Here is a 15,288-nt window from a genome sequence, read left to right as displayed (position 1 = left end):
ATAAAGACCCATACAGACCCGAAAAGGAATAAGATGAGGTACCAAAGGACTTGAAGTTCACCTAATAAGCACATGTGCATTCCACGATCTTTACTCATGGTATTTTCCACTAGATGTGGAATTACGGTATCCTCTAAAGCCACGATGGCAGAAACCTATAAGGTTTAGGTGTTACTGGCAAAATATCCCCATTGTGTCAGAATGACAGACTATAACGATATATCTGATCGATGAAAAATCCCTAATGGATTATGATCTTTGATGGACTTTTGTTACACCATCATAGATGTTGTAATGGATGAACGCCTGGAGCGATGTGTCATATTTAGAATATGTACTATTGCAACTATATTACCCCCTAAGTCCTATTGAAGGACATGTTACTTGCTTTGCACAACTATGTATAAATTGTGGTGTAAGATAGAAAATGATAGCACCCCAACCTCATCCATTCTCGTTATTCCAGATGAACAATGAGACATATATCTTGAAGAATATGCTTGAGTTATGAGGGATAACGACTTTGACATATGTCATCGTCAGGGGGAGCGAATGCTTATATTGATCACAATCGTGAGGCAACAAATGTCATATTCTATGCCCTGAAGGCGTGAGCTTGATGATCAATATGTAAACCTTTATGGAACTTTCTATCAAATATATAGATCCAGTCGATCGAACATCATCAGTCAAAGTGGCTTATTTATATTGATACGTGCACTTACCTCGTATATCCTAGAAGTGAGTAGAGGTAAAGTTCCTGAAATAGTCCTTGCAAGGATATATAATTCGTTTGGTAAATCTTTATGTGCATATACTTCCAGAAGAAGATATTTTGCCTTATTGATGCGGTTTTGCAAGGATCAGGGGGAGCACATTTCTAAAGTTAGCCATTGTAGAAGATTCGATAGAATCTAGATCCCAGAGGATCGAAATCTGTCACGATGACAGTTATTGTACTCTTTTTTCCTTGGTGAGTTTTCTTAAAGTTTCTCACATGAGGTTTTTAACGAGGCAACAAAGTGCAAATGCAATTTGTATCACCATGCACTCTTTCTCCACATTTTTCCCACTGGGTTTTTCGGAGTTTTAACGAGGCATGTGTTGGTCGCGGTATTCGCCCAAGGGGGAGTGTTAAGTAACCCTAGTCAGGGTTATGTGGGCAAATACCGGCTTTGCCCCTGAGGGGTCTCACATCTCTATATAAGGAACCTGTACACCCCTTCATATTATACAGAGATCAGAAAGAGGCCAGAGGCCCAACCCTATATCCAGTGTCTCGTGTGTTTCCTCTGTCGTGCTTATGGGAAGGGAGACGGGTTCTCTACATCTTCTTGCGCCTCTACTGCTGACGGGAGGGAAGGGAGCGGATCTGGTGATCCGTGGTAACGTAGTTCTCAATAAGCACAACGGACGTATTTAGCTGAACTACACCGCCGCGGTCGCGAGGTACCGTAGCACCTTGGGCCCCAGCCAAACGGGCCCAACTGGATACGGCCTAGTTGAGTTGGCGGCTGGCCGGCGCCGGCCAGACTAGAACCGGCGCGGCAACTTCGGGACACGGTGGCCAATAACTAACGCATCTAAGCTGTACTTCACGAGAATTAAAATATAAACCAATCTCATGTATGCAAGTGGCTCGTACTACTACTTCTATCAAAAAGTCTGAGAGAGACGACTAACCCAGGATTCAATCGAGAGAAGATAAGCTTCGACACTTTCTTCTCGCACTCGCAGTGCAGAAATTTTCTGAAATCTGCCTATCGTGATTCGTAGCTCGATCTCTGCCTCCGCCTTTCTGCTTTTCTAGCCTCCCTAGGAGAGAGCTGCAGTTCTCCTCCCTGGGTCCCAGAAAGTCTATCTTCGTCAGAACTTGTCAAAAAAAAACAAGTTTAATAATATAACCGAATATTGGATATAAGGATCATTATAGTTTACCTCTTAACTCATCTATATAATGATTAGTTCTTCATTATTAATTTTTTTATAAAAAAGCTTTATTAATTTTTAAGATCATTACATCGGGTTGATAGAAAAAAAAATTATCGATCTGCATAGCTAGATGCACAGCCTATAAAAACAAATAAAGTTATATCAAAATCAATTTGTAACCCTCGTCCTATAAATTTGGAATAGGCTTATATCTAAACTTTGAAAAACGGTAGAACGTCAAATTCCAAACCAAATGACCTAGTATATTAAGTATATTCCAGTTTATTTAAAATAAATGGATCTAAATGGCCCATAAGAGCAAAGCTAAAACACCTTATATTTGAAATGGAGCAAGCATAGATTCCTAAATACAGGGCTTGCTTTTCATGTTCTTTTGAGATATTTGTTTGTTCTGTTATGGTACTGTTCATCGGTACTAGTACTCTTAGCTGAGATCTATCCTCATGTCAGGTTCAATACTTCTATCACAGGTTGAGCCTATAGAAGTTGATGCGTACTTCTTACATCCTTAAAAGAATAAAAATATCAGCTAGAGTAGTTTACTTCTAATCAGATTTCTAGATTAAATTTTTAGTGAATGACATTTATATTTGAAGTTTTTAATTAATTTATTATAAAAATACATATTGTAATAATTCTGTTTATATCTAGTTGACTTCATAAATAGCAATAGTTTTAGCTATAATTAGAAAAAAAAATACTAGAATCTGACACTGTGCTAAAATTAACTCTTATCTTGTACCGTCAAGGTTATATGTCACTCCAAGACGCGAAAAACTGCACACCGACCATAATCATTAATCACGCGACCAGCCATTGGTCAGATGCGGATCTGCCATGTCAAGGTTATCCAACCTGGCCATATCGCCCCCGCCTTCTAGAAGGCCATATGTTGCCTCCTCGACGACAGACGGTCTCATTCTTTGTGGAGTGCTCTGAGTTTTATCAAATATTTTTTGTCGAGCACTTAGCAAAATCACTCTCGATAATAACTCCGTTTATCGAGACTAAAACACTTGACATTGCTAGACACTCGATAAAAACCTCTTTGACGAGTGTTACACGCTCGGTGAACGGTGACACTCAGCAAAGGGACGTCAGCAGCCGTCTATAGCCAACGACCGTTACCTTTGCCAAGTGTCAGACGTTGGCACTCGACAAAGAAGTTACTTTGCCGAGTGTCGTCCGGGCGACACTCGCCAAACTATGCTTTGTCGAGTTCCTACATTGGACACTCGGTAAAGTGTATTTTTATTTTTCGAAACAAACTTTTTGTGGTTTGTTCCTACATTATATAGACCTATGTGTTCCATTTTGGCACAATTATAAAAGTGTTTGCTATAACTATTAGATTTTGTTCTTTTAATTGAATTTACTCGAATAATTTAGATTTGAATTGCAAGTCACTCGAAAAATGAAAAATCGTGATAGCGAAAATGATATCCATGTTATTTAGCACAAGTTACGACTGATTTAAGGGGCGAACCAGAATTTTCGAGCACTATGCTCATGTTACATGACCGTGAACTTACGATCAAGTTGTTTAAAAATTGTATAAAACACAAACAAAGTCAGAAAATCATAAAACTTGCCCATATGTCATTATATCATATGTAGAGGCTATGATAAAAATTTAAGAATGTTTCGAAAAAGTGTGACACGCTATGTATAGAAATCTAGCCGGTCTACGTTAAAGCCGTTGTCGATGCAAACACTTTTATAATTGTCGAGACCCGAAAAAAATACTCGCATAAAAGCCGTTGTCAATGTACAGTTCGTCGAACTTTCTTTGTCAATTATCATACTCGATAAAGTTTTTGCCAAGTGTTTATCAGACTTTGTCGGATGATTTAAATAGTGATTTAGACACTCGGCAGAAGCTGTTTCCGGTAGTAAGATGACACGCCAACCATTGCAGCAACGAGCAAGTAGTACGAAGTACTAATAATGTGGACTTGTCTTCTGCCAGTTGCATACAAGATATTTCTTCACCTTCGCATCCAAGCGCGCGGTTCTAAGGCCAAGTTCGCTGCAGCCTGCCACCAAATCGATTGGTTTCCAGGTTCGCAGTATCTTCTCGCCGGCTGTTGCTGTCCTAGGCCGGCCAATGTAATGTGTCTCCCCCGGCGGGGCTCGTGACAGTGCCGGGGACCGACGGAGGTGAGGGATCGGGCCACCGGCCACCTGCGTGCTGTTGGCTGTCTCGCAGCTTTGTTGCCGGGGGTACAGACGTACAGTAAACATGGTAGGGCAGCCTCTGCGCCATGGCTGGCCTGTTGGCCGTTGTCGCACCTATAATTCACTAATTTTAAACTTTGCAAAAGTCATCGTCATATCCATTGTCTCTACAAATTCCACCAAATAAATTGCATCTAGATTTAACATAATATCAAAACTAATGATTCAGATCGTTGGATATTTCTCATTTCCTTTCTCACTAAAATCCAGTGAACAATATTATTTAGATCTCCGGCGTTAGCACATGCTATATGCTAGTATTTACCATGTTTGGGAGAGGCTGACAGGCCACAGAGTAGAGATAGCAATAGAGAATTCCCCGTCGGAGAATACCACCCATCTCTGTCCATGTGACTAAAAAAAATTCCCCACAGGGGTCCCACAAACACTTACAGGGAAGGTTTCTTTCCCATCTCTGTTCTCTTAAATTATAATTATGATATACATTATTTATTATTAATATAAAATATTATCACTTAATATAAAAAATCATTATATGTACATTAAAATAAACACATCTGTACAATAAGTAATCTTCTGATAAGATAATTATTTAATTTTATTAATAACTATTACATAAAAACATGGTCACATACAAATTTAATATATCACGCGAAGAACGAGGATGAAGAATTTTTCCCGTCCCATCTCTGTTTACGGAGAACAGTTTTTTCCCGTTTATACCCTCGCCAGGAGGTAAGAAACTTTTCTATTCTTATTCCCTACTAGATAAATTCCTTGTGGAGAATCAGGAATCAGGTCCATTGCCATCAGAGGTGCAAAACATCAATGGCTGTGCTACGTAGAAGCGTAGTGACACTGACTTCCTAGGCTTCATGACAGCAGGCCTCATATTCGGACAGTTTGTTCCGTGGGTGGCACTGGCACTCAAGGCCTAGTTTCCCCAGAAAACATGGCGCAGGATACCTCAAAATTGTGGCCTGGTTTATGGGCTCATCACAATTGGGTTACAACTTGCCCAGGTTAGCCAGGGACGGCCCGATGGGACAGCAACGCGCGCAGGTGTCAGATCGGTAAGCCCATAAACACGGTGCTTCCTCGCGGGTGCGTCGTCGTCGTTCACTTGCGCCCGGCCGACACCCTGTCACTACAAGCAGCGTGCGGCACCCTAGTGGCCTTGTACAGCGTACCATCCACGAGCGGACGAGCCACCAAACCCGACGTCGAGCTCCCTCCGTCTCCGACGCAAAGCTGTGGCTCCGCCGCTTCCACGCCGCGCGCGCGGGTGGAGCCTGGGGCCTCGGGGCCGTGTGCCATGTGCGCTGCCACCCGCCGCGGCTGCCGCGAACCTCGGCCGCGCGTGGGCGCTGGCCCCCGCGGGTGGCGCTGTCTGATGGCTGTCCGGTGCTCTGCTTCTGCTCCGTGCTTGCTCTCCCCGTGTCCCGCACGGCCACGGCCACGGCCAGCCCCGTGACAGCATGACAGCAACGCCGCACCGTCGCGGGGATACTAATATTTCCCGAGCCCTGGCGCCTTGTGGCGGCGCGGTGGACCACGCGACAGCCCGCACGAGGGGCGGTCGTGTAGCACGTGCGTGCAACAGCCGTTCCACACCCGGTTCGGCTAGGTGCAGATCCTCGACACTACTTGTGTTTGGTTCGGTCTCCGGTGAGCAGTGAGCTTCAACTCCATCATCGGTAGCCTCAAGCTGAAGCTCCATGCAAATGGGCCCAAGAATACGACGCGAACAGGCGAGATGCAGATGAACAAGTGCATGTGCACGGATCCAAGCTCTCTGGATGCCTTGCCTTGCCTATATAAAGGTCCGCAGCACCACACATCACCACACACTTCAATTACGATTATTCCAGATAAGCACGATCCGATGATGGCCCCACCGATATCCGCCGATGCCTTGGTGGAGGCTGCCTCGGCCGTCGCCGCGTACCCAGCCATCGCGCCGAACAGAATGCTTTGCAAGGACGCGCCGGCGCCGGCCATCTCTGTCGTCTCGAAGCAGACGGTCCGGCCCGCCGGCGCGTCGGCGGCGGTCGGCAGTGGAGACCTCAGGCTCTCGGTGTCGGACATGCCGATGCTATCGTGCCACTACATCCAGAAGGGGCTGTTCTTCCCGCCGCCTCCTCCCGGCGTGCTGGCGGCCTCGCTGGTGTCGTCGCTCGTGGCGGCGCTCTCCCGCGCGCTCGGCGTCTTCCCCGCGCTCGCCGGCCGCCTCGTCACGCTCCACGACGACAGCATCGTGATACGGTGCGGCGGCGACGACGCCGCCGTCGAGTTCTACCACGCGGTGGCGCCGTCTCTGTCGCTCGGCGACTTCCTGGTGCCCGGCGCCGACGTGCCGACCCGTTTGACGAACGGCCTGTTCCCCATGGACCGGACGGTGAGCTACGGCGGCCACGGCCGCCCGCTCACGGCGTTCCAGCTCACCGTGCTCGGCGACGGCGCCGTGTTCGTCGGCTTCGTCGCCAACCACGCCGTCGTGGACGGCACCTCCTTCTGGCACTTCTTCAACACGTGGGCGGGGCTGTGCCGCGGCGCGCCGGTCCGGGAGCCCGACTTCCGCCGCAACTTCTTCGGCGACTCCACCGCCGTCCTACGCTTCCCCGGAGGCGCGAGCCCCGCCGTGACGTTCGACGCCGACGCGCCGCTCCGCGAGCGGATCCTCCACTTCAGTGCTGCCGCAATCAGCGAGCTGAAGGCGACGGCCAACCGCTCGAAAAGAGCAGGTCAGGAAGCCGAGGCTAACGGCAAGCTCGCGCACGACGACTCCAGACTTGAAGGGCGTTCCGGTGAAATCTCGTCGTTTCAGTCGCTGTGCGCGCACATCTGGAGGGCGGTGACGCGCGCGCGCCGGCTGCTGGCTGCCGACAAGACGACGACGTTCCGCATGGCCGTGAACTGCCGGCACCGTCTGCGCCCGGCGATCTCCCCGCTCTACTTCGGCAACGCGATCCAGAGCGTGGCGACGACGGCCACCGTAGCCGAGCTGGCGTCCAACGACCTGGGCTGGGCGGCCGCCCGGCTGAACGCCACCGTGGCGTCGCACAAGGACGGCGCGATCCGGCGCGCCGCGGCGGAGTGGGAGGCCGCGCCCCGTTGCTTCCCGCTAGGCAACCCCGACGGGGCGGCCCTCACGATGGGGAGCTCGCCTCGGTTCCCGATGTACGACGGGAACGACTTCGGGTGGGGCCGCGCGCTCGCCGTGCGGAGCGGCCGCGCGAACAAATTCGACGGCAAGATGTCTTCGTTCCCCGGACAGGCTGGGGACGGTAGCATCGACGTGGAGGTGTGCCTCGCGCCAGACACCATGGCGCATCTCCTCCTCGACAAGGAGTTCTTGCAGTACGTGTCCTCCCCTGCACCGTGAGGCGGTGACAGAGTGAATGTGTGGCTTGTTGCTGCGCAGCTACATATAGTAACTGGATTTGTACCCTTTCAGCAGATATCAAGTGCTTGCCAACTTTAATGAGTTTGAGTGACCATGTAGATGTAGAGAGGCTGTTCTGCTGTTTCCTTCGTGATGCCGTTGTAGGCTAGCAGCACTAGTTATGGCTTCCGAGCAGGTGTGGCAAAACGGTTATGACTTATGATAGACGGATATGGTTTTTAGGCTCCTTTGTGTTAAGTAACCCTAGTTAGGGTTATGTGCACAAATACTTGCTTTGTCCCTGAGGGGTCTCACCTCTCTATATAAGGAACCTATACACCCCCTCATAATACAGAGAAGAGAAAGAGGCCAGAGGTCCAACCCTATATCATGTGTCTCATGTGTTACTCTGTCGTGCTTGTGGGAAGGGAGACGGGTTCTCTACAGCTTCTCGCGCCTCTACTGCTGACGGGAGGGAAGAGAGCGGATCTGGTGATCCGTGGTGACGTAGTTCTCAATACGTTATCAGCACGCTCTACATCGACGTTGCTGTGGATCAGATCTGCATCAACTCTTCGTCAAGCCGGCAGGTCTCCCGGTCTAGCCGAACTGTCCTACGCGACAGTCTTCGATTCTGCCTCTACGCAATCGAGCGGTATGTAAATTTTTAGATTGGATATGTGATTCACTTTACAATCTAACCTTTACGGCGAAGAAGAAAAAAAGTTTCCTAAAGAAACTAGGCGCGGGCATGGCCCTGCCTCCGCAGGCCCTCCCTTCCACTCACCCGATTGACGCAGCATCGGCGGCACACGCGGCGCCCTGGTGGCTCGCGTCGACAATGGCACATTGCCAGCAGCATCGCCGCCGGGTTTGGTAGAGGCCCCATGGAGTCCGGGGCACAGGGGCAACCGTGCTGTTAGCGACAGGGTCAAATTTGTACGTGTGTGCCTACTGAGGCAGGCACCAGCTGTTGGCTATGGCCTGAGAGCAAGCCCAGGCTAGCCGTCCGGTCGTTGATCTGAAGCCCTCTGCCCATGCGATCCGTCGTCGCAGGCTGATGGCTGCATGCAAGGGGATCCGTTTTTTCTGGGATGGCATGGGCGGTTCCCTGTTGAGACTGGATAAACACTATATAAAAAAATCGCATGCCCGCATGCAGCGAATCTAACGCACGACTGCATGTTTGAGTTGGTTGCTGTAGCGGAGAAAAAAATGGCATCGTTTTTGGGCTTTGACCGCGTGCGCGCAGGGTCATGCGGCTAGAGGTGGATTAAATGAAAAGGAGGCACCGTATACCAGTTGATGACATAAAAAAGAGAGAATAAAGATTGTTTTATATTTCAGTTTATATATTAATCAATTACTTTCCATAACAAATAAATAGTAGAAAAAATGCATGTTTAAAAATGGAAACATACCTTTTACATCTGATGTGGTATGTCCATGCATTAATTCTAGTATTGTTTTTCTGCTTTATTTCTTGTAATAGATAATTGACAGAATTTATTAAAATAAATGAATGCTATATTGTGCATAATCAAATCGCTCTAAATATTTATGTTGCATTGAGCTTAAGACTCATGCTGAGTGATTAAATTGTATAGTGGGTACTCGGACACACTGATCAGGTTGCGTTGGTAATCGACTGAGTTATGGCATTAGCTGAATATTGGCTGCGCCCTGGCAACACGACGCAATATTTGTGCCGTTCGAATTTGGCTGCGTCATATGATTGCTATGTCGCGCTCTCACTTAATCGGATCGCTCCCGTTGAGTCGGACCGCTATCGTCGAGTCACACATTTTTCGAGGGCCCTAAAGGCATTGCATGTGTGTCGCAACTATTGAGTCACAATTGCGCTTGTTGCGTTTGTTGTGTCTGTTGCGCGTACATATCGTGTACCCCAACTACCAAGCCACAGTTGTGTCTGTTGCGCTTATTATGAAGGCTGGATGTGTTGTCGTAGCCCTGATGGCTGCACACGCGTTGACATCAGACGCTAGAGCTTGTACTCGTGTGGATTGTGATGGGTTGTTCAAGCCCCTGAAGCCACATCATAGCGCAACCTTCATAAACAATTTTATTTGGCTCTATATTTTATTTGATTGTGTTGTGTGACATCATATATTTATATATATCGCCAAGTGGCCATAACAACTATATCAAGCTCTTTATAGCTTGGACATCTTGGAAATTAAACTGAAATACAATAAAACACAGATAAGTTAATTCTCTGCTCTCTCCTCATGCATAAAGTTTTACCCGAAGTAACCTGAAGAAAATCAATATTAATGCATGAAAGCCTTTTTGGCATCAAAGACATCACAAGTTGAGATTCTATTAGTAAGCAAAAGACCTTACCAAATGAATAAACACTATAAATCTCAGTCATAGATTGCTCAACTAGATGTTGGCACATTGCTCCCTTATTCGTTGGACGACATGAAGCAAACTCTGAGATAAAAGGATATGTAACCCCTAGCAACACGAAGTTGCAAGTATACCGAGAGGTTATTCTGAGAAATTTTTCACTATATTGGTGTGAAAAACCATTGTGTGTTCTCGTCGAACCACTTTACTTGTCCTGTCTAGGACCTCTATGCTTGTGTTGCATACATCTCTCAAAATTGTAAATACTTATAGTCGCTGAATTGACTTAGGATAGTCCTTTGACAAGTTTGGTATACACTGTATGCTAAATGGTAAAGGTCGGTCCTGAATGGACATATACCTAGAGTTTATGTAGCAGAACTACATTGGATTCCACCCTTTAACATGCTTGTCATAATCTATCTCTGATCTACCAGGAGTAAGAAGAGTAGAAAATAAGCATGAAATCCCATATTACCACAGCGCTTGAAGTGAAATTGGGCATTAATATGTCATTGGTCTGTGGCGCCGGAAGATCCATAATTCGTAACCACTAAGCTATTGGTGATGGTAATTTGTGATAGAACTATGAATATCTTGTGGAGACAGGATGATTCCTTCATACGAGAGCAACACTTTCTGTTGTTGAAGACGGATCCTAGGCGGATACCAGTCTTGTTTCGTTCTTGCCAAGTAGTTATCATCATTTGCTTCATCAAAAGCTAGTTATATGGTGATTTTTACCAGATAAAATGAATTCTTGGCCTTGTCTGTTCTATTCCAAAGCTTCTCTTTTTGCTGAATAAAGAAGAGATCGAAATAATGCTATATAGAACAATTTGGTGTATAATATGAGAAGAAAAGTTTGCCCCGTTGGCAGCTTACACAACAAATATTTGACTGTTGTTATAAGTTCTCTCTTAAAATTATAATACCTAAAAATGTTGCATAACTTGAAACCCAATTTCAGACCAGTATGAGTAATTGGGTAAACCATGGGCAATGGTAAAATGAGTTGGACTATACATCTCTGCATACATTTTTTTTGGCTTGGCAGCATTGACCTGATGCCGTGCACTTTACTACCATTATCTACGCACACATTTTCTTATGTGCTTAAAAGCACAATGCAACCAGTGAATGTCCTTGTGAGCGCTAGACCCTGATGGTCATTTTACTTGTTGATCTGAAGTCAACTACTGACTCCAAATGATGAATGATATGCATGAGCCCCTGAAGGACCCTTATAGATAAAAAATAGTGTCGCGCATATCAGTCTAAATCTTAATGATTGACTATGCATTTGGTAGTAATAACAATAAGTTTGCAGAATTGTAACCATGAAGCAACTTGTTGCGTGTCTCGCTAGATGTTGAGACTAACCCTTCATGTTGAAGGATAAATATGTAGTATTCATGCCACTACATTAATCTAAGTCTAAAGCTCACTGCATAAAACCCCTATCTGTAATGTGCGTAAGATTTCCCAAATAAATCACCACAATAGCATACATTGCCCACAATTGGATGATTGTGGTTGGGGATTTTATCTGTATGCTTGTTGTACATCTCGGCATTAGGGGGAGGAATGCCCATATAGTGTAATGCCTCAATGTTCTATTAAACGCACAAAAGCCAAACTGAACCTGTCGTTCGGTGTGTACTCCTGTGTATATAGAGTTTGCCAGAAATCGTTGAGGAGTAACCATATTGGTCTGAATGCTTCTACCTAATGTAGATGTGGATATACCCGGGATTAATATAATATCCACATTTGACTTATTGGCATTTGATCTATTCTCGGGGACGCTTGCGAATATGATACATCAGCCATAGTCAAAGCATATGTTCTGATTGCAGATTCACGTGGTCTGTAATATTTCTCCTCCGATGAACTCGCCCTGCTGGTGATTTGCCTCACGAAGAGGTTCATCTTGATGATGAAGTTCCTAGCAATGCGCGCAATATAATTGTGTTGGGAATACGGAACAATGAATCTTTCGTTTTAGGAAATGACGGAGATCTTTATTAAATGTGGGAGACAAATATGTTGACACCTATCTTGCCTCTCTAGATTGCAAAAGGATCCAAAACAAAGTCCTAGGCATGAGTGCTTGAAGCTCTCTTATCGGGTCATTGATAAATGCAATCGAGGCTGAACCAGTAATCGCAAAATGAAAGTCGCGAACTTGAACTTCGGACATTTATGGGCACTATTGAAATAATGTGTGGTGAATACGATGGTTCAAGTGGTCTTGTGACAGACCCATCCCACATATGTGTTGAATAAACAATGTTCCGCTATGTAATATATCTGGCAAATGGCATGAATTAAAATATGTAGTAAATAGGATTTTGAAGATCCATCATGATACCCTAGGAGGACTCGTATCTTTGAATTATAAATATGCAACATATAAATCTCGTACTGGATAATACATTCCTGATGAATGACCACTCTCCTGTGTAGAGAGAATATCTCCTACTTGAGATTATAGTTCCTAAATGGAACCTTTCCAAAAGAAATAAAAGTCTGTGTTAAACACCAAAGTTTGATAATCCCTATAAAGGGATAAAGACCCATACAGACCCGAAAAGGAATAAGATGAGGTACCAAAGGACTTGAAGTTCACCGAATAAGCACATGTGCATTGCATGAGTTTTACTCATGGTAATTTCCACTAGATGTGGAATTACGGTATCCTCTAAAGCCCTGATGGCAGAAACCTATAAGGTTTAGGTGTTACTGGCAAAATATCCCCATTGTGCCAGAATGACAGACTATAACAATGTATCTGATCGATGAAAAAAATCCCTGATGGATTACGATCTTTGATGGACTTTTATTACACTATCATAGATGTTGCAATGGATGAACGCCTGGAGCGATGTGTCATATTTAGAATATGTACTATTGCAACTATATTATCCCCTAAGTCCTATTGAAGGACATGTTATTTGCTTTGCACAACTCTGTATAAATTGTGGTGTAAGATAGAAAATGATAGCACCCCAAACTCATCCATTCTCATTATTCTAGATGAACAATGAGACATATATCTTGAAGAATATGCTTGATTTATGAGGGATAACGACTTTGACAGATGTCATCATCAGGGGAGCGAATACTTATATTGATCACAATCATGAGACAATAAATGTCATATTCTATGCCCTGAAGGCGTGAGCTTAATGATCAATATATGAACCTTTATGGAACTTTCTATCAAATATATAGATCCAATCGATCAAACACCATCAGTCAAAGTGGCTTATTTATATTGATACGTGCACTTACCTCGTATATCCTAGAAGTGAATAGAGGTAAAGTTCCTGAAATAGTCCTTGCAAGGATATGCAATCCATTTGCTAAATCTTTATGTGCATATACTTCCAGAAGAAGATGTTTTGCTTTTTTGATAAGGTTTTGCAAGGATCAGGGGGAGCACATTTCTAAAGTTAGCCCTTGTAGAAGATTCGATAGAATCTAGATCCCAGAGGATCGAAATCTGTCCCGATGACAACTGTTGTACTCTTTTTTCCTTGGTGAGTTTTCTTGAAGTTTCTCATATGAGGTTTTTAACGAGGCAACAAAGTGCAAATGCAATTTGTATCACCATGCACTCTTTCTCCACATTTCCCACTAGGTTTTTCGGAGTTTTAACGAGGCATGTGTTGGTCGCGGTATTCGCCCAAGGGGGAGTGTTAAGTAACCCTAGTTAGGGTTTTATGGGCAAATACCTGTTTTGCCCCTGAGGGGTCTCACATCTCTATATAAGGAACCTATACACCCCCTCATAATACAGAGAAGAGAAAGAGGCCAGAGGCCCAACCCTATATCATGTGTCTCATTTGTTACTCTGTCGTGCTTCTGGGAAGGGAGACGGGTTCTCTACAGCTTTTCGCGCCTCTACTGCTGACGGGAGGGAAGGGAGCGGATCTGGTGATCCGTGGTGACATAGTTCTCAATACTTTGAACGTGGATTTTTTTTGTGAATCAAGGACTTCACATGTTAAAATAAGATAATTCTTGTAAAACTCTAGAGACAAGACCAATGATATATATTTGTATATTTTTGTATGTCTTATCCAATGCACCGAGATAGGATCATATACAACGTTTTAGTTGAGCAAAAAAATGTCATCATGACCACAAGGACAGTGAGTATACGATATGTCTACATGTCAACTAGCTAGTACGTGGTATCTAGAAAGAAAGTTTAGTAACAAACCAATTGTGGTTTAGCACGCAATGGAGTATCCTCTTCATGGTGAATTTGTATCCTAGAAGTTTAGGAAGTCCAATCACACACTGTTGGGAGCCTTCTTCTCCGTTGAAGGTCTAGAAACACCTTCGGCAAGGCGACATGCCGAAGCTATTATCAAGGAAGCTTCGGCACAGTGACGCGCTTAAGACAAAGGGCAGCACCGACTCAAAGAGGAAATGAGCGCCTAGTCCCTGATACTTTGTATCATGAGTATGATTAGTTGTGAAGGACACAAATGTAATTTTATCCGGGTTGTGTCTCGTGCCTATAAATAGGTGAACAGTACCCTGTTCACGCTGACTTGTAATCACTTGCACATCACTCGGATTTTCACCTTCTGTCAAGACAAAGGTACAAATGTAATTTAATATCATTAATGTCTGTTTATGATTATATAATGAGAATATAAATAAGATTTTAATATGATTATTCATGTTCTTTTCCATATTCCATATGCTTATGATTTCACTATTACATATTGAGATAATGAAGGTATGTCCTTCATAACCTTCTTCATAACCTTCGTCTAAAGATCATTTATCCCAAGGGAAATAATGCTTCGAAGGACGAAGGTCTTTAATTATTAACACTTGTGTTGCCTTGTTCTTAATTCATAGCATTTGAGAACAAGTCCCCAACACACACCATGGAAGACACAACTTTGTGAGGCAGTTGTTGAGTGCAGGAAACGACCACGCGAATGGTCCGGCTCTGAGGCTGGACGGTCCGTGGTCCGGACGGTCCACGCGTGTGTAAAGTCAGTTAGGGTTCTGAGTTTCTCACTGAATTTGTTAGCTAAAACTGCGAGATTAGCTCGGGAAATTACTTGTAGCAGATCCAGACCTCCCCTTTATATAGATGAAGGGCTACGACTAATTGAACCCCCATAATCGATCAAATCAAGTCTATTTCTCATTTTACTTATGCATTAGGAGTAGTTCTAGTTTAGCTCTAGGTTAGCCTTTCCCTATCCCAAATCCTTCGCTTCTCTTCGCCTCTACGTCGATTAACGGTGTCTAGGGTGGCCTACCGACCCTAGATGAAGCCTAGGATCTCTCCTCCCTGCCGGCGAACTTCGCCGCCCCTGCGCACGCGCGGACCGTCCGGCCGC

The 15,288-nt window shown here is 44.9% G+C and overlaps 1 protein-coding gene across 1 annotated transcript; it reads left to right on the top strand.

Moving 5' to 3' along the window:
• Positions 1–5,838: 5,838 nt before the first annotated feature.
• Positions 5,839–7,636, top strand: LOC100501498 (uncharacterized). The gene has a single exon (NM_001322947.1). The coding sequence runs from the start codon at positions 5,909–5,911 to the stop codon at positions 7,535–7,537; it is 1,629 nt and encodes a 542-aa protein (NP_001309876.1). The 5' UTR covers positions 5,839–5,908; the 3' UTR covers positions 7,538–7,636.
• Positions 7,637–15,288: the final 7,652 nt, after the last annotated feature.

Source organism: Zea mays, chromosome 8 (assembly GCF_902167145.1).
Source record: "Zea mays cultivar B73 chromosome 8, Zm-B73-REFERENCE-NAM-5.0, whole genome shotgun sequence".
Lineage (NCBI taxonomy): Eukaryota > Viridiplantae > Streptophyta > Magnoliopsida > Poales > Poaceae > Zea > Zea mays.
The sequence above is the reverse complement of the archived record's forward strand: the minus strand, read 5'-3'. Positions and strand labels throughout refer to the sequence as shown.

Excerpts from the sequence above, each read along its gene's own strand:
- LOC100501498 (NM_001322947.1), top strand. The coding sequence starts at position 5,909 with ATGCAGATGAACAAGTGCATGTGCACGGATCCAAGCTCTCTGGATGCC.